The 23,545-nt window shown below is 44.7% G+C and overlaps 1 protein-coding gene across 3 annotated transcripts in view; it reads left to right on the top strand.

Annotated features, from left to right (window-relative positions):
- Positions 1 to 23,545, top strand: part of CACNB1 (calcium voltage-gated channel auxiliary subunit beta 1) — a 120,169-nt gene that overhangs the window by 23,057 nt on the left and 73,567 nt on the right. The window contains exons 2-3 of one of the 3 annotated variants that reach the window (XM_083147173.1): positions 8,810 to 8,964; positions 9,997 to 10,080. In XM_083147173.1, the coding sequence (XP_083003299.1) occupies positions 8,878 to 8,964; positions 9,997 to 10,080 (171 nt within the window). In that variant the 5' untranslated portion in view covers positions 8,810 to 8,877. Of the gene's footprint in view, positions 1 to 8,383; positions 8,965 to 9,996; positions 10,081 to 23,545 lie in introns of those variants that run through there. The other 2 variants (XM_083147172.1, XM_083147174.1) reach the window with 2 other exon arrangements.

Genomic DNA, 23,545 nt, shown 5'->3' with positions numbered 1-23,545 from the left:
TACATGTTTATTTTACATTTCCTATTTCTTAATGTTTCTTTAACATATGGTTCTTTTTTCCTTGTTGATGTAAAGATAGCAGTATCTATTGGGACTGGGGGAACTTCTAAATTCTAAAGCTGGGTACACACTACACAATGCGGGGTGCCGATGGTGATGTATGGCAGCAGGGGGAGTGGAGGCCATGCTGCATTCTGCAACATGACCTTTGCTAATGATGTTCTCCGCCATCTGTACATGCAGGACGACAGAGGACATCGCTAACGACCTGCGGGAGTACACATCGAGACTATACGGAGCATACACACTAAGCGATATTAGAAACAATATCGTTCAGAAGGGGCAAAATTAACAATATCATTTAAAATATTGCTTAGTGTGTATGGGACTTTAAAATAATTGAGTAACTGCTTTTATAATTACGTATTTAACATTTCAGTGGTACATTGGTATACTGATAAAATAAGTGGATTGGGATGGACCACCAGCCTGGGAATAGTCTGGAAGTAACCCTTATCAGGGCAGGTCTTTTGAGGGGGTGAAAACTGTGGAGAGGACAAGATACTCCCTCCTCATATGGTCTAATTCTGAGTCAAAGGCAATACTTAGGGGCATATCATGTTTGAGTATGGCTTCAATGTGCGTAATTCAGTGTCTCTATAGGCAACTACTTTTATCACCCTCATGTATCACTCCAAATACACACCTATATTGCACTAAGGGCCAAATGTAATAGGTTGTGAGAATCAGAGAGTGAGAGATTTTGGGAGAGTTTTCCCATTTTTTTAAAGCAGCAATCGTTTACACTGAAAACAAAGCTGAGTTTGCCATGTAATTGATTGCAGCTTTAAAAAAAGACGGGAAAACGCTCCCAAAATCTCTCACTTTCTGATTCTCACACATTATTACACTAGCAGTGCAAAAGTGGTGAAACATATATCAACTAAAGGGAATGACGATTGAGGGATACTGTCCTCTCCTGGTTCTCCTCCTGCCTATTTAACAATAACACCACTTCCTCCCACTTCCATCAGTGGTAGGTGCCCCCCCAAGGGTCTGTTATTAGACCCCTTCTATTCTCCCTCAATTTGTCCTCTATTTGCCCTTTTTCAGGTCTTTGGCCACCATTATCTCTATGCTGATGACATAAAGATCTAGCTACCTGTTGACAGCACAAACATCGGTACTTGTGTAATATCTGGGCGCCCAATTTTTTCATTGCATTGCATTGCATGCAATATAGTGGCATACAATTCATGCGATGCGATTTTTAATTGTATAGTCACCCATGGGTGATTTCATACCCCCACTATCCAACTATGCATGGAGTTGATTTTATATAGTGTGGCGAGCGTGAAGCGTGGCGAGGGGACGCGGATTACTTTACATGTATTCTGCGTCCCCTCGCTGCGCTCGCCACGCAGTGGATAGTGGGGGTATGAAATCACCCATGGGTGACTATACAATAAAAATCAGGTATTTACAATGAAAAATCGCATCGCATGCCTTAAGTAGTGGCATGCGATGAAAAAATCGGGCACTCAGATAATACACAAGTACCCAAACATCTCTTCCAGCTCCCTGGAGTGCTGTCTATTAGAGTTAAGGTGCTCATACACGTTGAGATATGGGGCTGTACTTTTTATGCTTTACAATATTGTACCTGCGGGGATGCGCATCGCATCCCCACAGGTACATGGCGCGATTATCGCACATGAGATGCGTTTTGTACTTTAAAAGTACAAAACGGATGCGATAATCGCAATGTGTATGGGCACCTTTAGCCTTGGCTCCTATCTCTCTCCTTCAAACTAAACATTCAATACCTTTTGTAGTCTTTCTGTTTGTACTGTATCTCATAAATATTTATAGGATCACACCCTTTCTCATCCGGGAGGCAGCCAAGACCCTCATCAATTTACTGGTCATCTCCAGATTGGACTGCTGTTACCTTCTATCTCACTCACTGACTCCCACCCACCTCTCTTCACTCCAATCTGTCCTCATTGCTGCTACCTAGCTCATCTCTCCAAATATACTACATCTGCCCTACAAGCTAACTGTACAAAGACTTTCCTTCCTTTCCAGAACCCTATTCTAGCATTTCACACTCCATTACAAAGCCCTCACCCAATCCTTTCCCATGTACAAAACATATCTGGCCTTATCTCCCTTTACACTCCCACTCACCCTCTTGCTGCCTCTTCCGCCAACTGACACTACCTCTGAAATTCTTTCCATATCAGATGCTCCACCTCACTGCAAATGTACTCTTAAAACACAATTTATAAAAGCCATCAAACTGTTATCTTTAAAATTGATAATCAACTGCTCCGTCATGTGGCCTGCTCCAACTTGGGTTCTGGAGAACTTCCTGGATAGGTCAACTGACACTGCATCAAGGCACACCCCCTGCAGGCAGATCTGATAGTTACCTTCCATTGTGCTTTTTCAGTGCTATTGGCCATAGTGCACCCCTCACCATTTTTCACTCCATCACAGTCCCTGTTATACAGTATTTCCAGCGTATTGCTTCAAATTTGAAGAATTTTGGGTACTTGTTTCCTAGCACGGCCACAAATCTTGGCCATCGGGGGTAATTTTAGTGGCCTGCGACGCGACCGACGCGATGCCCCCGATTTTTCCATTGAAATGCATTGAAAACAGTGAAAAATCGGGTCGGTCGCGTCGTGTGCGCCTAAAAATGCTTAAATGGTCCACCCGCGATGGCCGCGATTTCCCCATAGGGAACAATGTTAAATGCCTCAATTTACCCGCGATGACCCCGATTTCCCATAGGAAACAATGTTAAATGGGTCAATTTACCCAAATCATCATAGGGAAGAATGGTAAATGGGCCAGAAAGCCCAAAAAACCCCCCTGACCAGTGAAATGTCCCCCCAAAAGTAGTTCACGCCACCCCGCGATGAACGTGAACCCGAAGCGTGGCGAGCGCAGCGAGTCCGCGAGGGGCGGCGGTACGCGTCCTCCGACCTTTTCATACCCCCACTATCCACTAGGGCGTGGAGTGAGAATAGAATAGTGTGGCGAGCGCAGCGAGCCCCGCGAGGGGACGCGGATACCTTCACAGGTAAACGCGTCCCTTCGCGGGCTTCACAGGTATCTGCGTCCCCTCGCGGGGCTCGCTGCGCTCGCCACGCTTCGGGCTCGGTGGCTCGCTGCGCTCGCCACACTATTCTATTCTCAACTCCACGCCCTAGTGGATAGTAGGGGTATGAAAAGGTCGGAGGACGCGTACCGCCGCCCCTCGCGGGCTCGCTGCGCTCGCCACGCTTCGGGTTCACGTTGATCACGTGGTGGCGTAAACTACTTTTGGGGGGACATTTCAATGTTCAGGGGTGTTTTTGGCCCATTTACCATTGTTCCTATGATAATTTGGGTAAATTGAGCCATTTCACATTGTTTCCTATGGGAAATCGTGGTCATCGCGGGTAAATTGAGGCATTTAACATTGTTCTCTATGGGGAAATCGCGGGCATCGCGTCTCCCCGATTTTACCCCCGATGACCGCGATTATGATCGTTGTGGCCGTGCTAGGAAACAAGTACCGAATTTTGAGTATATAAAAATTGCTTATGACTTTTTATTTATCTTCCACCTGGATTCAAATGAGAATGTTTGTTTGTTCTTCTGACCAACAATGGGACCAGGGCTGCCCCCAGAAATTGTGAGACTCAGGGACTGATAAAATAGGTAGTGCCCCTGGCCACCTACAAGCACATACTGCCCCAAAGACACACACCCAATTACATACTGCCCCATAGACACGCACATGCTCACATGCTGCCCCAGAGACACACACACTCTAACATGCTACCCCACTAGCCTCCACATACACACACTGCCCTATATCCCCCTCCTCACACATGCACACAGTGGTGTAACTAGATATTTTTATGCCCCATAGAGAAAGTTTGTAAGGGTTCCTATGTACCACTCATTGGTGGAAATTGTATATAGCACATGTTACTTTGACAGGGAAGTTGGGCCCCTTTTTAGCTGTGGACTGGCCCCATAGCAGCTGCACTCCCTGCATCTATGGTAGTTACACCCTTGCAGGCGGATTGGCAGCCACTGCACTATCTCCTCCCGGACATTCAGCATGCAGAGAAATCTAAGCAACACTCACTATAGCGGATCCTCCGCAGTTGTGACTTGTGCTGAGACAAAGACACAACTGTCTCAGGAAACTAAATTTGACCCATAAGGGGGAGATGTGCGCCAGTTAACTGGTCAGGTAAATCAGAGTCCTTTTTGTGCAACAGCGGTGCTGTTATGACCGTGGCAGTAAACAGGGCTGAATTAGATAGATTGGAAGTGCTTCAACTTGACCCACTGTGGGAACAGAGCTGAGACTACAGAAAGTGATGCATGAGAACATAGTAGGTTGATAGTTAGCAGGAGCTCTCTCCATTTGAAGAAGCCATCACCAGGATTAATAACATACCTCCCAACTGTCCCATTTCTGGGAACTGTCCCACGTCCCACCCAGGGGCGGCAGTGTCACATGGTGGGGAGGACAGTTGCTAGTCCCCACTGCACATGCGCACAGCATTTATTTACTGAGACAAAGGGGCTGGGGGTACGGGCAGCAGCTGTCAGAGTGCTGGCCATGCCCCCACTGTCGCAAAAACAGGTACGTGGCCTCACACAAGGCCACACCCCTATATTTGAGCATGCATCCCTAATCCACTGATCCCAAAGTTGTGAGGTATGGATTATGGCTGCAGTTATCCATCCACTTGCATCTCACTGAGGGGTAGATGTTTGAAACAGTGATAAGGCAGGAGAAATGAGCGAGAGGAGAAGTGGCCCATGGCAACTAATCAGCACTGAAGTAACATCTATAAATGGCATAATGTTAAATTATACAGAGCAGCTGATTGGTTGCCATGGGCCACTTCTCCATTGGCTATCTTATCAATGCTAGAATACATCCTGCTGAGCTTCGGGAGTCCTGGCCAACAGCACCCAAAAGTGCTCGCTAGCAGGAACAGATATAAGCTTTCAGGCCGGCAGGCAGTTTCAACTGACCCAACAGTTTAAGAATCTCCGCCCCCCTTCGCCGCCCATCGCATACTTAATTATCGCATATGTTGTAACATATGCGATAATTAAGGCAAAGGACAGCTCTTGCGTTAAGAGCTGTCCTTTGCGGTGAGAGTCGCCGGGTCCCAGCAGGTCCCGGTGGCTCTCCCCTCCCTCCCACACCCGGCGCTGCTGCTGCTGCACCGGGCTCTCCTCCTCCCTGCACTCGGAGTGCAGGGAGGAGGTCACAGGTCCGGGCAGCACTGCGCTGTGCTGCCCGGACACAGGTGAGGGGGGAGGGGGCGATGCGGGGCGGCGGAGGGATGCGGTAGAAGCCCATTGGCTTCTATGGGGCATCGCCAGATTTTTCTGGCGATGCCCCCCGCCGCGTTAACCCGGCGGGGGATGCTTACAGCATCCCAAAATGCGGTAAAAACCCCGATAACGGGGTTTTTACCACATTTCTTGTTTAGAGAATCTCCCCCTTTGTCCCAATCTGCCCCTGTGCTACATCCATAGACAGATATCTGAATGCAGGTTCACAACATAAATATATATATATTTGCCCATTAAATACTAAGCATCTTCTTCCGAGTCACTTCCTGCTGCTACAGCTTCAGCATTTTCTGCCAAAGGGCCTGATTCAGACCTGATCGCTCAGCTGCAAAATTGCAGATGATCACGCATGATAAGCCGCTGAGTGAAAACCCACCCTGTTTAAATCTGTGATTGCATTGCAGTAATTTCGCAATCCAGTATCACGTCGCAAACCCATACGCAATTCATTCACCATTGAATGATTTTCCCAGTCTGTGCAAATGTGAGCAAGGCTGACCCATCTCGGGGCCGGTGTAAGGCTTCTCCTAACCTAAACCCCCCCCTCGCCACGCTTCGGGTTGGTGTTGATAGTGGGGGTGCTTTTAACATTGTAAGCACCCATTACGGTGCTTATACAATTAATTATCTTATAGGGGGCACATTTAACATTGAAAACATCCATTAGGGTGCTTATACAATTTTAAATCGTATACCATTGTATATTTATTTATTTATATTTATTTACAGTTTCTTATATAGCGCAGCAGATTCCGTTGCGCTTTACAATAGTAGATGGCGATGGCGCTTTACATTAGTAGTATATGGCATACAATGCGATGGTATAAAATTTAAAATTATAATATAACATTGGCTGCCATCGCGTACCATCGCATCGCATACCATCGTATGCCTTATGGTATGCGATTCGATTGGCGCCGTGCTAGGAAACAAGTACCCACAGTCATTTGTTGATCGAATGGATTGTCTATTCGCACATCAGCGATTAGATCGTATTGCATATGTGATCCAATGATAAATAGGCCCCATAAACTGTTAACAAATATAAATACATTACTTGAATAAGCTTCAGTAATTAAGAAAAAAAAATAAACAGCTTTGTTATATAAAAAAAATGCATTTGTTAAGCTTGCCTTAAATAAAAAAATCTATATAGAGTAGGTATAATCTCCCTTTTATTGTAAAAATTAAAGTAGCAGAAAAATAACTAAATAATACCCAAAAACATATACACCGTAGTTAAAATCAATGAGAAAAGAACAGCTCTGGTTCAATCTGCAATCAGCCAGTCAGAAGCAGCTAGCTAGTTCTATCCTCTATCATGAATAGGGATACAGTCATTAGGTATACAACAACTAGTTCGACAAGCATTGGGTCGACCCCACTAGGTCGACATGCAGCAAGGTCGACATATGTCAAGGTGAACATGGATCTAGGTCGACATGACATTAGGTCGACACAAGAACTAGGTAGACATGGGCTAGGTCGACAGTCAAAAGGTCGACATGGGGTTTTTCACTGTTTTTTGAGCTGACATGTGCCGGCAGGCGGCATTTCATGCCCTGCCATTCACTAGGGCATGGTGGGAGAATGCCCGAAGCATTGCGAGGGGATGCGGTGCACTTCAAAAGGTGTCTGTGTCGACTGTCTGTGTCGACATTCAGGTAAAAAAACAGTGAAAAACCCCATGTCGACCTTTTGACTGTCAACCTAGCCCATGTCGACCTAATGCTTATGTTGACCTAGATCCATGTCGACCTTGACCCATGTCGACCTTAACCCATGTCGACCTTGCTGCATGTCGCCCTAGTTGTTGTAGACCCAATGATTCCAACCTCATCAATATTGGTGTATTTGCACCAGCTCTCTGGTACCTGCACAAAAGTAAGGTTGAGGGGGTGGGGGGCAAAATAAAATCTCAGTTTGACACCCCTACCTTCTGGCCATCTTAGACGAGTCACTTGTACATGTACGGAACTCTATGGAGCAGCTGGGAGTAAGTGGCCCCCTGTACACATTATGCCTGGTATAGGCCCTTGTATACATCATGCCAGTTAGAACCGTTTAAACACCAGGTAGAGAGCCTTATATACATTATGATGATAAAGTGGATGTGTGCCCTGAAAATGATCTAGCCAAATACTGAATGGCTATAATGTGGCTACACCAATGTGTCGCTTGGCTCTTGTACTGGGCAGTTTCTGCATATGTCCCACTAACTTATCGTTTTACCCTCTACGCCAGTTGTCCCTGAAAGGACATAAAATCCGGGATAAGTTCCCAGACCTCTATGTTTTCGTAGAAAAATGGGGATGGTTATAAGAGATTTGCTTTTTTTGACTCTCAGGCATGCAAAAAATCTTCAATGGTTACCAGCATTAGGGACAACTGAATATCCCCTGGGGATCAATTAGCCTGTGGTAAATTACTGTGGACAATTGTATGTACGAGAGCACCAATACCCTTAGCAGTGATTTATCTTACAGTATATTGTATAACCTGCAATAGATTGCTGAATGTTAACTGCTAAGGAAAATACATGGGCTAGAGGTACTAAGCCTTGGAGAGTGATACAGTGGAGAGAGATATAGCATCACCCAAACAGCTCCTGGCTGCCAAGGCTCATCACATCTGGCCCTATAAAATTTAGTGGTAGATCGTTTTGTAACTAGGTGCCTTATTCTAGTTCACTCTTTCTGACAAAATCCTTGTTAGATGGACAAAACCATGTGCACTGCAGGGGGGCAGATGTAAAATGTGCAGAGAGAATTAGGTTTGGGTGAGTTATTTTGTTTCAGTGCAGGGTAAATACTGGCTGCTTTTTTTTACACTGCAATATAGATCTCACTTTGAAGTAAATCCTCACCCAAATCTAATTCTCTCTGCACAAGTACCATCTGCCCCACCTGCAGTGCACATGGTTTTGTCCATCTAAGAAGGATTTTGTCAGAAAGAGTGAACTAGAATAAGGCCCTAGGTGAGAGGGTTCAGGTCGAAGGTTCTAAAATGCTTCTGTCACAATGTGTACATTCAACTTTCTCTACTTAATCTTACTGTTCAACTCCTATGTGATTGAATGGCTTTCCTTCAATCTCACTGGTTTGTCACAATCTCTCGATAGTCTCACTACCTCTTCACCCCTGTCTGCTGCACTGTCACTCTAATTTTACTGCCTCTCCTCCAACCTGACTTGCCCATCTCTCAGCCCCATTCTTCCTTCATCTATCTGCACCTGTGTCTCCTTCTTCCTGTGTTATTCCCCGTCCACCCTTTCCTCTGTAATTTCCAGCCTCCTTTTTTCTCCATACTGTGCTATCCCCTCCCTGTCTCTGCTTCTGCTTCCACCTCCTTGTTCTATCATTCACCCTATCTCTCTTTACTCCCCTCCCCATCTCTCCTCTCTGCCTGCCTCTCTCACACACAGACCTGGAACTGCTTAAGGGATGAGTGCAGGGTAACTGGAGGAAAATCTGTGTGTGAGGGGGCACACCAATGGTCCAGCAGAACAGGATGGCAAGGACCCCGTCCAGCTCAACACAGGAGATCCAGATGGATGTGTTAGAGGGGCACAGCCTGCAGGTGAGATTTACACCTCTACATGTACACCCTCTTCTTCATCACATGTACCATTACAGGCACCGCTTCATATTACACAGACATGTACTGTACACACGTAAGCACTCAATACACATATACTTATTAGTATACACATATGTCAAGTTAATGATCCCACATTGCTTCTGGGTGACAGATTTACACAGAGTATCAAAATGACACAGTATAGGCAGAGGATACAAGTACAGACACAAAGATAATACAGAGCGACATACAGAGAAATATAGATCCTCCATTGGCATAGATGCAGATTGTTAGGATATAAAAGCACCAGAGGATGTATGACAGAAAGAGAAAAAGGCACAGAAAGGGTGATATAGAGGGACATCTGGTACTGAACAGGTAAACACAGGATGTATGGGGGATGGGATGGGAATGAGAGGGGGTTGCTTTTCAGTAGCATTGAGGGGGTTAAAATAAATCTCTGGTAGTCTGGCTGCATTTGTGTGACAGCTAATAAGGGGTGGTTTGCACTAAGGGCATTCCTGTCAATATATTACTATGGTACCAGACATTGATGAGGAATACACTACACTTCATTTCACACATCAAAGAAACATATTTATGCATCCCCCAAAAAAGCTTAAAAGGTATGCCTTCATTTATGTAGCATTGCATAGACAGTACTTATATGAAGATGCAGGACATAAAGGATACATAAATGTTAGTTATATAAGGAGAATAGTTTATATAAAGCCATTGGCGAGGATAAAATGAATATATATCAGAACTGTATGAGGCTACAGACTATGTTGACTCTATAGTAAGTATTAATAATTGCTTAAAATCACTTTCATTACATTATATGCAGAAATTCCTGATAAGAAGAGGAAATCTACTTAGAGCAATAGGTTTGTAAGAAATAAGCTGCATATGAATTTTATGGCACATTATTAGAAGTATATGATAAGTCATTTGGTGAAAATATCAGCATATCAGTTTCATGTGGTTTCCAAGGTGTACAGCACAATGTAATCTCTCTTTGCATTTTGGCAGGCTAAATATAAGAGAAAAAGTCGGTTCAAGCGATCAGATGGCAGCACCAGCTCCGACACCACCTCCAACAGCTTTGTGCGGCAGGTAAGTCATGCTTATCATTGCTTTACACTTTGGCCTGGTGTGTGAGGCAAAAGACGCAGGCCTCAGTAGGCCCCGGTCCTGGGTTACCATGGCAACCAGCACCAGGGAAGAGATGCTCCTACGTCAGGAGATGGAAATGACAAACCCTAATTAACTGACTAGGAGAGAAGGAGAGAGGAGATGCTCAAGAATGGTAGACGGAAAGGATATATAGGAGGCTAAAGAGACCAGAGGAATAAATATATAATATATATAGAATCTGAAAAAGTTAAATTCAAGATGCAGACCATAGACCTCATTGAGAGAAGAGACTATATGTGAGGATGAAGGGGGGGAATCACACAGAAAGGGTGGCTATTAAAAACTCCACACAAAAACAGGAGGGGCAACATACTGAAGAGAAAATACATGGAGTCCATTGTTCTTGTTAGTGGTGCTTTGCAGAAATTAGTGTTACATTATGAGAAACAAATAACAGTCCTTACAATTTGCTGTATATCATTATTTATTCATGCAAAAATATTAATAATGTAATAATAATAGAGATAATAATAATTAATTTGTATTGCCATATTCTTCAGCCTTTCCTTAACTACAGTATGTGATGTGTTTGAAAGCTGTTCATGTATTTATTATTATTATTATTATATTAATTAACAAATTTCTTTGTGAATACAGAGCTATTTAGTTCACTGATAATTCTGTGGCATCTAGTAAATACATAGAGCCTTGTTCCACCAGGTTGTCTGTGCTATATACACAGGTCAATTGTGTAGATAAGGCAGCTGTTTAGCGCTTAGGATGGCCAATATGTCTGTCTACATAACAATGTTTTATGTACATCTGCAAGAATATTGTAGAAGGTGGTACTGTTGGTGTTTAGCATGCTAATAGAACTAGTTTTATTTTGTTTAAATCCATGCTAACTAAAAGGTCTGTTACCACAGGGTTTGTTATCAATCCCTACAGTATTTTAGTTTCTCACCTACTGTGTGTAGATTAACTACCATATTATAGCACGGACGGTGTAATGGTTAGCACTACAGCCTCACAGCAGTATATACAGTACAGATGGTGTAATGGTTAGCACTACAGCCTCACAGCAGTATATACAGTACGGATGGTGTAATGGTTAGCATTACTGCCTCACAGCACTGAGGTCATGGGTTTGATTCCCACTATGGCCCTAACTGTGCAGAGTTTGTATATTCTCCCTGTGCTTGCACAAAAATATACTGGTAGGTTAATTGGCTCCCAATAAAAACTGAACCCTAGAATGTCTGTGTGTGCGTGTATATAGGAATATAGATTGTAAGCGCTAAGGAATGTGTGTGCGCTATATAAATAACTAGTAATAAAGAAATAAATAATAGCAGTAGCCTACCAATGTAGTGCACACAATCATATCTCAGACAAATTACACCCAGTGTGTAATGCACTTTTGTGTTGTATTTATGTTAGAGGGTGTGTTGGGGTTTCAAATCTGGGGAGTTCAGTAGTACCATTTAAGTTTTAGTCCAATGGCTTATACCAGCAGTTCTGGGTCCTGACGCCAAAGTGGGTCATGACCATCTCAGCATAGGGTCACGACTCCATCTTGCTGACCATCTTTGATCTTTCAGTCAGTGATCCAACGAGTCTGAAAAATCAGTTCAATTGTGTGTAACTTCAGACCCCTCGCATCATTTTGTGCCAGCACAATGCTGCTATGCATGTGTGTTCTGCTGATGACACATGTGTGGCAACCATTTTGCGGTAACTTGCTGGGGTCCTGTAATCATTTTTATTGTTTGACGGGGTATCAGAGCAAAATATTTTGAGAGACCCTGCCTTCAAAGGAATTCTTATATCATGCAAATAGTGTGAGCTGCTGCTGCCACAGTGCGTAAACACTGGCAATGGCATCTGAACACACACTCCCCATGTCTCCTACTAGTGTCCGACCCACACCCCTATGGGGCCCTAAACGTAAATATGTGGTGTAGCAGTATCGCACTTGCACCCGCAAATACATCGCAAGTGATTAGATTCCCCATAAATGTAAAAAAAAAGTGGTGTCAGTTGCACAGGTATTGATCAATAGGTGACAACCCCTTTATTATGGTAGCTTTCATCGGTTTGGTAGACCATTTGAAATGAGGTGTGCCACCACTAGACAATGGATTTGTTTCTTCTTTGATGTGATTCCCCATACAGGTCTATTGTTCTTCAATGGTATGTATTCATATTGTTTAAGTGAATTACACATTTGCATCAAAAATATGATGACAGTATCATTTAGAAATCTGTCGACTTCCTCTATAGATTAATGACATACTACAAAATGATTATTTCAAACTCTACTTTTACTCCATTATTGTCTCTTTATAGAGCTGCCAGATTTATTAATTAATATTATAATCAATTTTTTGGGTCTCTCCCACATTTTCCTATAATATACCACTTTTATTTCTACAGCAGATTACTTTCTGCTTGCTGATTTATTGTAAGGCTATTTTTGATAATATTGTACCACAGGCTGAGAAGCTCAGGTGAGTTCTCAAACCTTTTCTCTGTACTCAGCAACAAAGCATAGTTCACAGAACTTTTCTTGTGGGCACAAGTAGAAACCCATTAATGTGATCTAGCCTAATGTGCGTTTGTGAGAAGATATATAAAATACGCACTTTTGATAAGAGTTCAAGACAAGTTTGACATATTTTGAGTTTGAGTATTGTAGGTAGGCAGGCAGTTTTGGAGTTTTATAAAGTTAGAGTTTGTCATACCTCTACCCACTCAAATAGTTTTTCCTATAATAAAACAGGGACCATGAACTTTATTTAGCCTGTGTCCTCCATCCCTCTTCTCGCATCATGTATTTGTATCTGCTATCCACAAGTTCACAACTGCAGAGCTTATCACCTCTCTTGCCACACAGACAAGAAACTATGGATAGTTTATTAGTATATTTTTTTAATCATGTCACCATACAGATATAAAACAAAATGTCAGTGGGTCCTTATGGTTATTTTTGACTAAAGAGTGAACCTGAGGGAGACTGCCTGTAATATACTAGTCTATTAATTGTCTTGTTACAGGTGGATTGAGTGAGGCATTATATAACATTCTTCGGTACTTCTTTACTTTCACAGCGCCAGCATGGCGCCGCGCGTACTTCCGGGTTACGCTCGCCACTAATTAAGTAAAATAAACTAAGTTAACGCCATGCCAACATGGATAGTTCATACCTCCACTATCCATGTTGGCATGGAGTTGATTTTAATTAGCGTGGCGAGCGTAGCGAGCCACCGAGCCCGCAGCGTGGGCGAGCGAAGCGAGCCCCGCAAGGGGACTCTGACGCGTGCGCCATGCTGGCGCCGTGAAAGTAAAGAAGTACCCATTCTTCTTGCTCTGTGGGCCTAATTCAGACCTGAATCTGCAAATTTGCAGGCGTCTGCGAGTATTTAGCTGCTGCCCAGACAGAACCCCTCACCCCCCCCCCCATCAGTGAAAATAAGATAGTAGGTTAGTGAAAGTCGCCCAATGTTTGGGAGGCTTGCAATACCAATGCTCGGCCCTGCAGTTAGTCAAAATCGCATAGTCAAAATAAGATAGAAATAGGATAGTCAAAATTGACCATTAGCCTGAATCTCACCATGTGTACACACCATTAGTCTGACCTTTTCACAACTCTGTGCAGTAGATGTATGAAGCACTGATAAGGGAGGAGAAGTGATAAAGTGCCTGGTACGTAATCACCATCCGACCAGCTTCTAACTGTCCCTTTTTTAAACCCAGCCTGTAACTTAACAGTCAGGAGCTGATTGGCTAATGATAAAGTACCAGGAACTTTATCACTTCTCCTCCCTTATTGATGCTTCATTCTACCCCTGTGACAGATATAGGGTGTTTGAGGCCGGTGCTGATGTCACACACACACACTCTCTTAAAAACGCTTGGGCATGCCTGCTGTGTTATTTTTACACTTCCAGAAAACAGCCGGTGCCCACCCCCTAAATGCCGACCTCCTTTCCGTTAAATTGTGCGGAATTGAGATGAGATCTTTTCGCTATTTTTGTCGTTATTTTGGCTTGTGCATGCATGCTGCAATCCATATGCTTGTGCAGTCATTAGATAATCGAAGAGATTGAATGGTTCATTTGAGTGAACTTTGTGCCATTTATTATGATTTCACTATGAGCCAGATACAGTAAAGCAACCTTTTTGTGTCTAGGACAACCCATGTTGCTATGTAAGTTGAGCAAATATGTACGTATATATATTGTTTCTCTGCAGGGTAAATACTGGATGCTTTTGTATGTAGCCTACAGATGTCAGACAGCATTATTTTTACACTGCAGTTTAGATTTAAGCATACCTCCCAACTGTACTGATTTTCACGAGAACATCCCGTTTTCGGGGACGTTCCAACGTCTCGCCCGGGGCCAGCAGTGTCCCACAGTGGGGGGGCTGTTGGGAGTCCCCCCTGTCACCTGATAGAGCAGCAATGAATAGATTAGATCTATAGATTGTAAGCGTGCGAGCAGGGTCCTCCTACATTTTGACTGTCTGTAAATACCCTGTTTGTTGTATCACTGTCTCCTCTGTAAAGCGCTACGGAATATGCTATTCCCACAGGCAGAGGGGCTGGGGGCATGGCTAGCAGCTCACAGAACCTCTGGCCATGCCCGTACAGCATCAAAACGGGGGGAGGTGACCTCACGGGAGTGATGTGATTTATAGGCCACACCCCATTGTCACCAGGCCACACCCACAAATTAGCATCCTGACCATCAAGGAGTTGGTAGATAAGATTTGAGTTTGAATACCCCCCCCCCCCCCCAAAAAAAAAAAAAAACACAAATCTGCCCAATGTGCACTGCAGCATGGTTTAACACATTTGCATGCTTTTTTTTTTGCTTTGCTTTCAAAGCTGAATCATTCCCTATGACTGCAGTGGAAAAATGGTGTAAGGCTGTAAGCATAATTTTGTTACAGTCTGTCAGGCAAGCCACAGTATAATAAAAAAAATTCTTCACAGAGTGTTTTGGACAAGTGTTCATGTAAAATTGTGTTCCATAAACAAAGTTAATACAGCTGTCCTTGTCAAACACAGAACTGTAAAGCACTGACACAGTATTTTTATAGTAAACTATTGTACAGTACTGTGACTCAACAACCACTATTGCTAGGTGTGTATTACTCCAGTCACAGGAAGCCAGTAAATGCATACTGTATGTACTTAAGCAGATTTGCGTGAGTCTAGCTGCTACCTGCACTTGTAGGAGTTGCAGGGAAAGGGGGGAACAAAGACTCAGAAAACATTTTTCCTGTGTGTCATGGGTACGTGCAAATGATAATAATAAAGATTGCCAGCAACAGTACAGTGCTTGCAATTGGCTGATTGGCAAACACTAGCATATGAAGTAGATAGGGAGAAGCCCTGTCTCTGGTAAATATCCCTATTTTCACATGAGATAGGGCTTTTCTCAGCTTAATAAATAGAGCCCTGAAAGAAAAAAATCAACCTGAAAAGTAAATCAATAATCAAGTCATCTGTCCAGCACTACACCCTTCTTACCTACAACCAGCTGCCTATTTCATTTAGATCATAGAAGCGTCAGTGCTCTTCCTTCTTTAGTTTGTCATTTCTGCGATGAGACACTTCAGCCACTGAAATATGGGAACTGGTTGTTGGATCGACAGTGTCTAGGTCAACAGTCAAAAGGTCAACCTCTATTGGTCAACAGTCAAAAGGTCAACCTCTATTGGTCAACAGGCAAAAGGTCGACACATCAAAAAAGGCCGGAATGCATTAGGTCAACATAGACAAGGTCACTATAGAAAAATGTCGACATGCCATGTTCACCGTTTTTCAACATAAGTAAACATGGACACCATACAGATGTACCACGTCCCCTTAAATGGCTCGCTGCACTGGCCATGCTTCGGGGTCTATTTTATTCTCCGTTTATGCCCACTGGGATGGTAAAATATGGACAAGTTGTTTTAAAAAAAATCGTGAAAAACTCATGTTTGACCATGTCAATCTTTTTCATATGTCATCATATTGACTGTTGACCTAGATATTGTTAACCTAATGATGATGTCCCCTGAAATAGGACCACACTGGAGTGCATCACTGAAGTCCTCTGTGGATCCGGGTAAGACCTGGAAGGGAGGAATACATCTGTTATTGGATCTTAATGAGCTACAGATAAGGCCACTCTCATCGACCATACACCATGCCATACAAAAAAATGCATGACAAAAGGTGCACACTCGTCGCAGTGTTCGTGTGTGAAATTCCTACCTGTGACTCATTGAAAAATATTAGCCGGTGGAGCATAACATATCCAAGTTGCTGTGCAATTTTCTGCACCATAGCAGCCATATCGTAGCGCCAAAAAGTGTGACTTTATCTTTGTTTTTCCATTAACCAACTACTCAGCACCACTTCTTTTGTCTTTTATGCTGGATGCAATTCTCATAATTTGTATGCTGAATCATTTAAGATTTCCTGAAACCACTGGAATATGTTTGATGAGGATATAGGGCATATGGATATTTGGTCATACAGGTTTATTTGAGAAGGGGCACTCCTTGGTGGGTATAATAGCGTTAAACATGGCGGTAAAGCAACAACACCCACATGGTTAAAATGCTATAAGTAGCATACATCCATGTTGGAATCCCAGCATTATCAGTACGCTGAGGTCATAGGTTCAATACCCACGACGGCCCTAATGGTGCGTACATATGGTACAATTCAGAATACAATTTTGACTATATAGTCAAAATGGCATCGGGATTGCATGCAGATCACACAGCTTTTTTAACCTAGCGATCCCAATGTGCGCTCCTGAACAGCACAAATCGAAGCCAGATAGACAGGGCAGCAATGACTATATAGTGCAGATCTGTAAAATAGCTGGCGTGTCTTCTAGCTTGCCATACGATTCAATCTAGATGCGATCCGATCGCATCGGGATCGAATAGCATGGCCGTCGGCCGTGTGTACACACCATTACTGTGAGGAGTTTGTATATTCTTTGTATACATGTTTGCGAGGGTTTACTCTGGGTACTCCGATCTCCTACCACAATCCAAAAATATACTGGTAGGTGAATTGGCTCCCAACAAAATTAACCCTAAAATGTCTGTGTGTGCACATGAATATAGATTGTAAGCTCCACTGGAGCAGGGACTCATGTCATTGTTAAACTTTACCCTGTATGTGCTATATAACAATTATAGGTACTTATGTAGTATCTGGGCTGCCGATTTTGTGATTGTATGCCTTACCTTAAGGCATACAATCAGATGCGATGCGATTTTGCATAGGATTCAATGTTAAGAAGGTCCTGTTCATTTCCCCACTATCCAAGTGGGCATAGAGTGGATTTACATAGCGTGGCGAGCGCAGCGAGCCACCGAGCCCGAAGCGTGGCGAGCGGACGCATATTTCTTAAAAAGTATTCTGTGTCCCCTCGCGGGGCTCGCTACGCTCGCCACGCTTCGGGCTCGGTGGCTTGCTACGCTCGCCACAGGTTTATATCCAACTCCATGCCCACTTGGATAGTGGGGAAAGGAAAAGGACCCCTTTTCCCATTGAATTCTATGTTAAAATGGACTCAGACCATTTTAACATTGAATCCTATGGAAAAATCTTGACCATCGCATCGCATACGATTTGGTCGCATGCGATGCGATCCGATTTCTAAATCGGACGCCCAGATACTACATAAGTACCCAATTATAAATTAGAAAATTGGTACTTGTTTCCTAGCACGGCCACATATCTTATGGATCGTGTACCTTTAGTTAAGGTACACGATCCATAAGATGGACCCGATTTCCTTTGAAATCAGGTCCATTTGGCCGGCTAGGATAAAATATCGGGGGCATCGCGTCGGTCGGGACCGTTAACAATGGTCCCGACGCGACCGACGCGATGCCCGCGATTTCCCCATAGGCTTCAATGTTAAAAAATATTTTAACATTGAAATCGTGTCGGGAAAGGTAAAATATCGGGGGCATCGCGTCGGTCGGGACCATTAACATAGGTCCCGACGCGATGCCCCCGATTTTTACATAGGCTTCAATGTTAAAAGATTTTTTAACATTGAAATCCTGAAAAAATTTGAAAAATGTGAAATGGACCAGTATGACCCATTTCACATTTTAGATGTCCCCGTCGTCACCCCACGATAGACGCCAACCCGAAGCGTGGCGAGCGCAGCGAGCCCGTGAGGGGCGGCGGTGCGCGTCCTCCGACCTTTTCATTCCCCTACTATCCACGTCGGCGTGGAGTTGAGAATAGAATAGTGTGGCGTGCGCAGCGAGCCACCGAGCCCGAAGCTTGGCGAGCGCAGCGAGCCCCGCGAGGGGACGCACCTGCATTGCACATGGTTTTGCCCATTTGAGAACAAATTTGTACTGAGCTTAGATCTGAATAAGGGCCCATGTCTCTAACTGTGCGGAGTTTGTATATTCTTCCCGTACTTGCATGAGTTTCCTCTGGGTACTCTGGTTTCCTCCCACAATCCAAAAATATACTGGTAGGTCAATTGGCTTCTAACAAAATTGACCCTAGAATGTCTGTGTGTACGTGTACATGTGGTAGGGAATATAGATCGTAAGTTCTACTGGGGCAGGGACTGATGTGAATGTTCAAATATTCTCTGTAAAGTGCTGTGGAATATGTGTGCGCTATATAAGACACTGTTAATAAATAAACTGTTAATGAATATACAACGTATGAAAACATTCATGTGAAGCACATCCTGCCAGCGGAGGACCTATCTGAGGCAACCAACTGGGGTGCACTGTGTAGAGCACTGCTGTCAGAGTGTGGTACACATTATAGAAGGAATAGCACATGGGCCCTTATTCTGATCGGTGCGGCCGCAACCGTGCAGGCGAATCCCCGCCTTCCATACGGATCGCCACCTGCCGTCCGTACGCGGATATGTGGCGATCCGCATGAAATTGGACGGGGATACGCCTCCTCCGTCTTGGGAGCTGCCCCTGCATTCGATGGTCGCCGAACATCGAATGCAGGGCCGCACGCTCCACCAGGTCCCGCAACACAAGACCACACGGACACTTGTCCGTGTGAAATCATGTATGGGGGCGGGCAGCTGACATCCGGCGATGTCAGATGCCCGCCCCGTACCCACGCGTCACGGCCTCATTACCATGCATACGCCCCGCGTTTGCATGGGAACGCCCATGAAACGGGGGGCGTATGCATAGGGTAATGAGGCTAAGTAGCCCCTCACGCCCCTCTACGCCCCCTGTGCGGCGTATAAAGAATCCGTGCGGCGAAATCGCCTGCACATGCGCAGAGTGACCTCTGCACATGCGCAGACGATCAACATCGGCGGTCCGTCCGCATGCGGGAATATCCGCACCGATCAGAATAAGGGCCCTGGTGAGGCAGAGGTACGGTGTGGGGGGAGAGAAAAAATACACATTATAAAAAACACCATTGCAGGGAAACAACGAAATGGGGTACATTTGGGAATCATTTTGATAATTTCATAAATATCATGGTCTCATTGGAGCAGTACGGGAGGGTGTGAGAAGGTGGGGAGCACATTCAAGTATGCTAGAAGTGTTCCTACTGAGGCTGGTCCTGGTGTACTCAACCCACAGCTACCTGCTCACCATAAGGGGTTTGCCCGGCGGTTGTCTTGACGTTCTCAGTCAGAGGGGGCCTGGTCCTGGTGTTCGTGCGGCAGAGGTGAGGAAAAGCTACATTATGATCCTGAGTTTTTTGCTTGTAATACAGTATTTTTGTAAAGGTGTGGTATGGCGCTCTGACAGTCGGGATACCGACGCTCAGTATATGGATGTCAGAATCCTGACTGGCAGGTCTTCGCTAAGATGCCACTTGCGGGCTCCGTGACTTGCTGCACTCGCCACAGGTTCTATTCTCACTCTATGGAATAGGTGCACAAGGGAGTATAACCCCTGTCAGTCGAGATCCTGACTGTCCGGCGTCGAGATTCCAATGTTGGTGTAATGACTGTTGGAATCCCAACTGTCGGGCCATCATCCGCCACCCCTCCTGTCAGGGCTGGATTAACAATAGGCCTGATGGAGCTACAGCTCCAGGCCCACTCTCCAAATGGGCCCATTTTGTAGCTGAGGGTCAGGGCTGTCCAACAAGCCCGGCCCCGCTTTGCTAGCCTCCCGGGAACTGGAGATACCGCCAGGCAAAGCTGGAACATTTTCCCCATAGGATAAAATGAGAGCCGCTAATTCTGACCCCCACCTGGTTCCAACGGCATCACAGAAGCTCAGTCTAACCGAAATTGCTGGACCTTCAATCTGATACCAGGTTGGTCCATATGGGTTCATTGGTTCCAGAGATATTGCGGGTAAACCCATTTTTTGTTTCTGAAATGTAATTTTATGGCTGTTCATGTTGTTTGAGGACAGATTTCTCTGGAACCAAATGGCCCAGTTTCACAGGACCAAAATCATTTGAAAATCATTCGAAGCCTACATGTAAATGGGTCAGTTGGTTCCGAAGGTATAGCTGGTTGTTTAAAGAGGGGGGGGGGTAGTTTTCTCTCATCACAACAGAAAATGCAGGAACTAGGCTGGTGTAATAGGGGCCAGCCCGGGTAAATCCCTGCATTTTCTAGTGTGAAAGGGGTAATTTTTCAAATAGCCGGGACCTGCATTGCTCTGAAAACAGCCAGGCAGCCCCCTGCTCTCTGTCCGGCTTTCAATGGCTGTCATTTCTGCCCGGCGGCGGCTGTCCCCCGGTTACCGCAAGCAAGTATTCCCCCTTGGCAATGAGCATGCAATCCCACATGGCAATGAGCATGGAACCCCTGACAATGTGTTTGGCTTAATACGTAATGGACATTATGCTGTGTGGCTTAACATGCAATGGGCATTATGGTGTAAATTTTGAATGCGTGCCTTTGGCGCGCAATGCCCCTGTTTGTGAAGCATATTGTGCATTATTGCTCAATCTGTTTGGTATAGTGTGTATTTTGGCTCAATCCATGTGGCAAAATGGAAATTTTGCCTTAATCTGTGTGGCATAACGTGAATTTTGATTCAATCCGTGTGCCATAGTGTGAATTTGGGCTCAGTCGGTGTGTATTTTTGCTCATACCATGTGGCATAATGTGTAAGAGGCAAGTAAAGTATAAAGGAGTTACTATTTTGTTGCATGATTTGTATAAGGAGTATATGAGGTCCGGTATGATATGCCGGTGGTCGGAATCCCGGCGGTTGAAATACCGACGCCGGAATCCCGACCACCGCAATGCCGACAAGGGGGGCTGTGGATCGCTCCCCATTGCAGGCACACTGCACTGGACACGCAGCGAGCCCAATGCCTCGCTACGCTCGGCACACTAATTTATTCTCCCTCTATGGGTGTCGTGGACACCCAAAGAGGGACAAAGTGCCGGCATTGCGGTGGTTGGGATTCCGGCATCGGTATTTCGACCGTCGGGAATCCGACCGCCGACATGACTGCATCCCGGTATATGGTGTGGTAAACTTAGGTGACCACATAAAAGGTGCTGAAATGTTGTCTACCAAGTTTTGGCCTTCAGTATTTTTTTTATGACTGGAGTGCCGCCCATAGGCGTGCGCAGCACATTTTATTAGGGGTTGCACAGTCAAAGCGGTGTGCCTAGCACCACCTATTGGGCATGTCTAACACCGCCATTGGGTCTGTCTAACACCGCCAATCAGGCGTGCACTCACTACAATATAAAACGTCTCTCAGCCACACCATTATATCCTGCCTATTTCAGTTTTAATCTTCTAATTACTCTGTGTAACAGTACATGCAAATACGGTCAAAATCATATCTGGATGACACAGGTATATACAATAGTGATATGACAACGGTGTAATACAATTAATAATGCAAAACACATATAATTGATTGATTGGCGCTTATTTTAATGGAATACAGGTCTAAAAAGCAAAAGTCTTTGGTAAAAGGTATTGCTGGTATTACTAGCAGCAATAAGTTTGGGTATGGGGGCACAGCATTAGGGGGTGCCTGTGCACCCTTAACACTCAATGTGCGCATGCCACTGCCGCCTCACCACCCAAAAGTATGTTAAGATCTTAGGACATCAGCATCCTGTGGGGGCACCTTTGGAGGGCACCCGCCAATATATCTCCCTGCATTTTTCCTATGCCAGCCCCCTGCCTTTTCCAGGCATATGTAATTAGTTGAAAGTAGTTACACAAATAGAGACACACCCATGAGCAGACCACCCAACCAGAACACTGGCCACGCCCCCTGCATTATTAGGTGCTGGCCACAACCCCTATTATTGCGCATAATAGGCCCTTGATAATTTTAACCTCCAGGCCCATTTAGACCTTAATCTGGCTCTGCCTCCTGTAATAATGTTGGTTTATTGTTTGTTTGCCTTCTGTTTAACGCTAGTATAATGCTGCTTTGGATTTTAAGAAGACCCTTTTCTAACTAGACCATAGTTGCTTACCCTCCTGCATTCTGCAGGAGACTCCCTGAAATAACAGTAATAGTGATGTCAGGAGTATTTTTTTTTTAAATTATATGTAGGGATAAGTTAAGTGTCCTTAGTATCTGCTTAGTGCAAACGATCCACAGCCTTTTTGCTCTGGCTCCCTTCTAGAACCTCTCAGGTTAGCCATGTCCCCTTATAGCCTCCGTGTTCTGCCCCCTCTCTCTTGTTTGCTTTTCTCCATGTCCCCCAAACACTGCTAAATATACCCTGTCAGGTTGCAAAGGCTGCAGGATTTCTGTAACCTGAGCCTGAGGCTCTGGAGAGACCTCTCCGAGGAGAGGAGCAGAATGTCTGCTCCAGACCCTCTTATCAAAGCTACCTCCATCATGGACCCTGTACCCAAAGTCCCACGACCAGACTTGGTGAGAACTGCCTTGATTACTTTTCTCTATTTGTGTTCATTTGTTTAGATTTCTCCAACAGTCTGTACATAATCTGCCAGCCTTTTCCTAAGAGTTCCCAGTTAATGTATTTTTCCCTTATCCCCCTGTAACAGCCTCTCTGTTCTATTTGCCAGATTACTCCCTCTCTTAGTACCCGTCATACTAAACATGCTTAGGGCATGGGCGAGTTCTGATGTGTAGGTGCTTTTTGAGGTTATATTTAGGATTTCCTTATTTATCTCCTCACTGTCTGGGCACTGCACTATATTGTGAATGGGGCACAGACTACAGGCAGTTCATGGTTAAAAAGACCCTTATTACCAATTAATAGCTGTGCATTAGAATGTCCATATACAACCAGAATATGCCAGCAAAGCAGATATCCAGAAGAATATATTATATGTTCATAACGTACTGGTGTGTGCAGTTCTCGGGACACAAGGAGAAATGCATAATGTCTTGTACCATTCTGTTCCCCATCACCCCCCTGCAAGGCCTGCTACTTATGCAAACACTCCGCAGAGCATTCATTGCATGAAGATTAAACGGGAAGCCTGG

This window comes from Crinia signifera, chromosome 6 (assembly GCF_055691185.1).
Source record: "Crinia signifera chromosome 6, ASM5569118v1, whole genome shotgun sequence".
In the NCBI taxonomy this organism is placed as follows: Eukaryota; Metazoa; Chordata; class Amphibia; order Anura; family Myobatrachidae; genus Crinia; species Crinia signifera.
The sequence above is the reverse complement of the archived record's forward strand: the minus strand, read 5'-3'. Positions and strand labels throughout refer to the sequence as shown.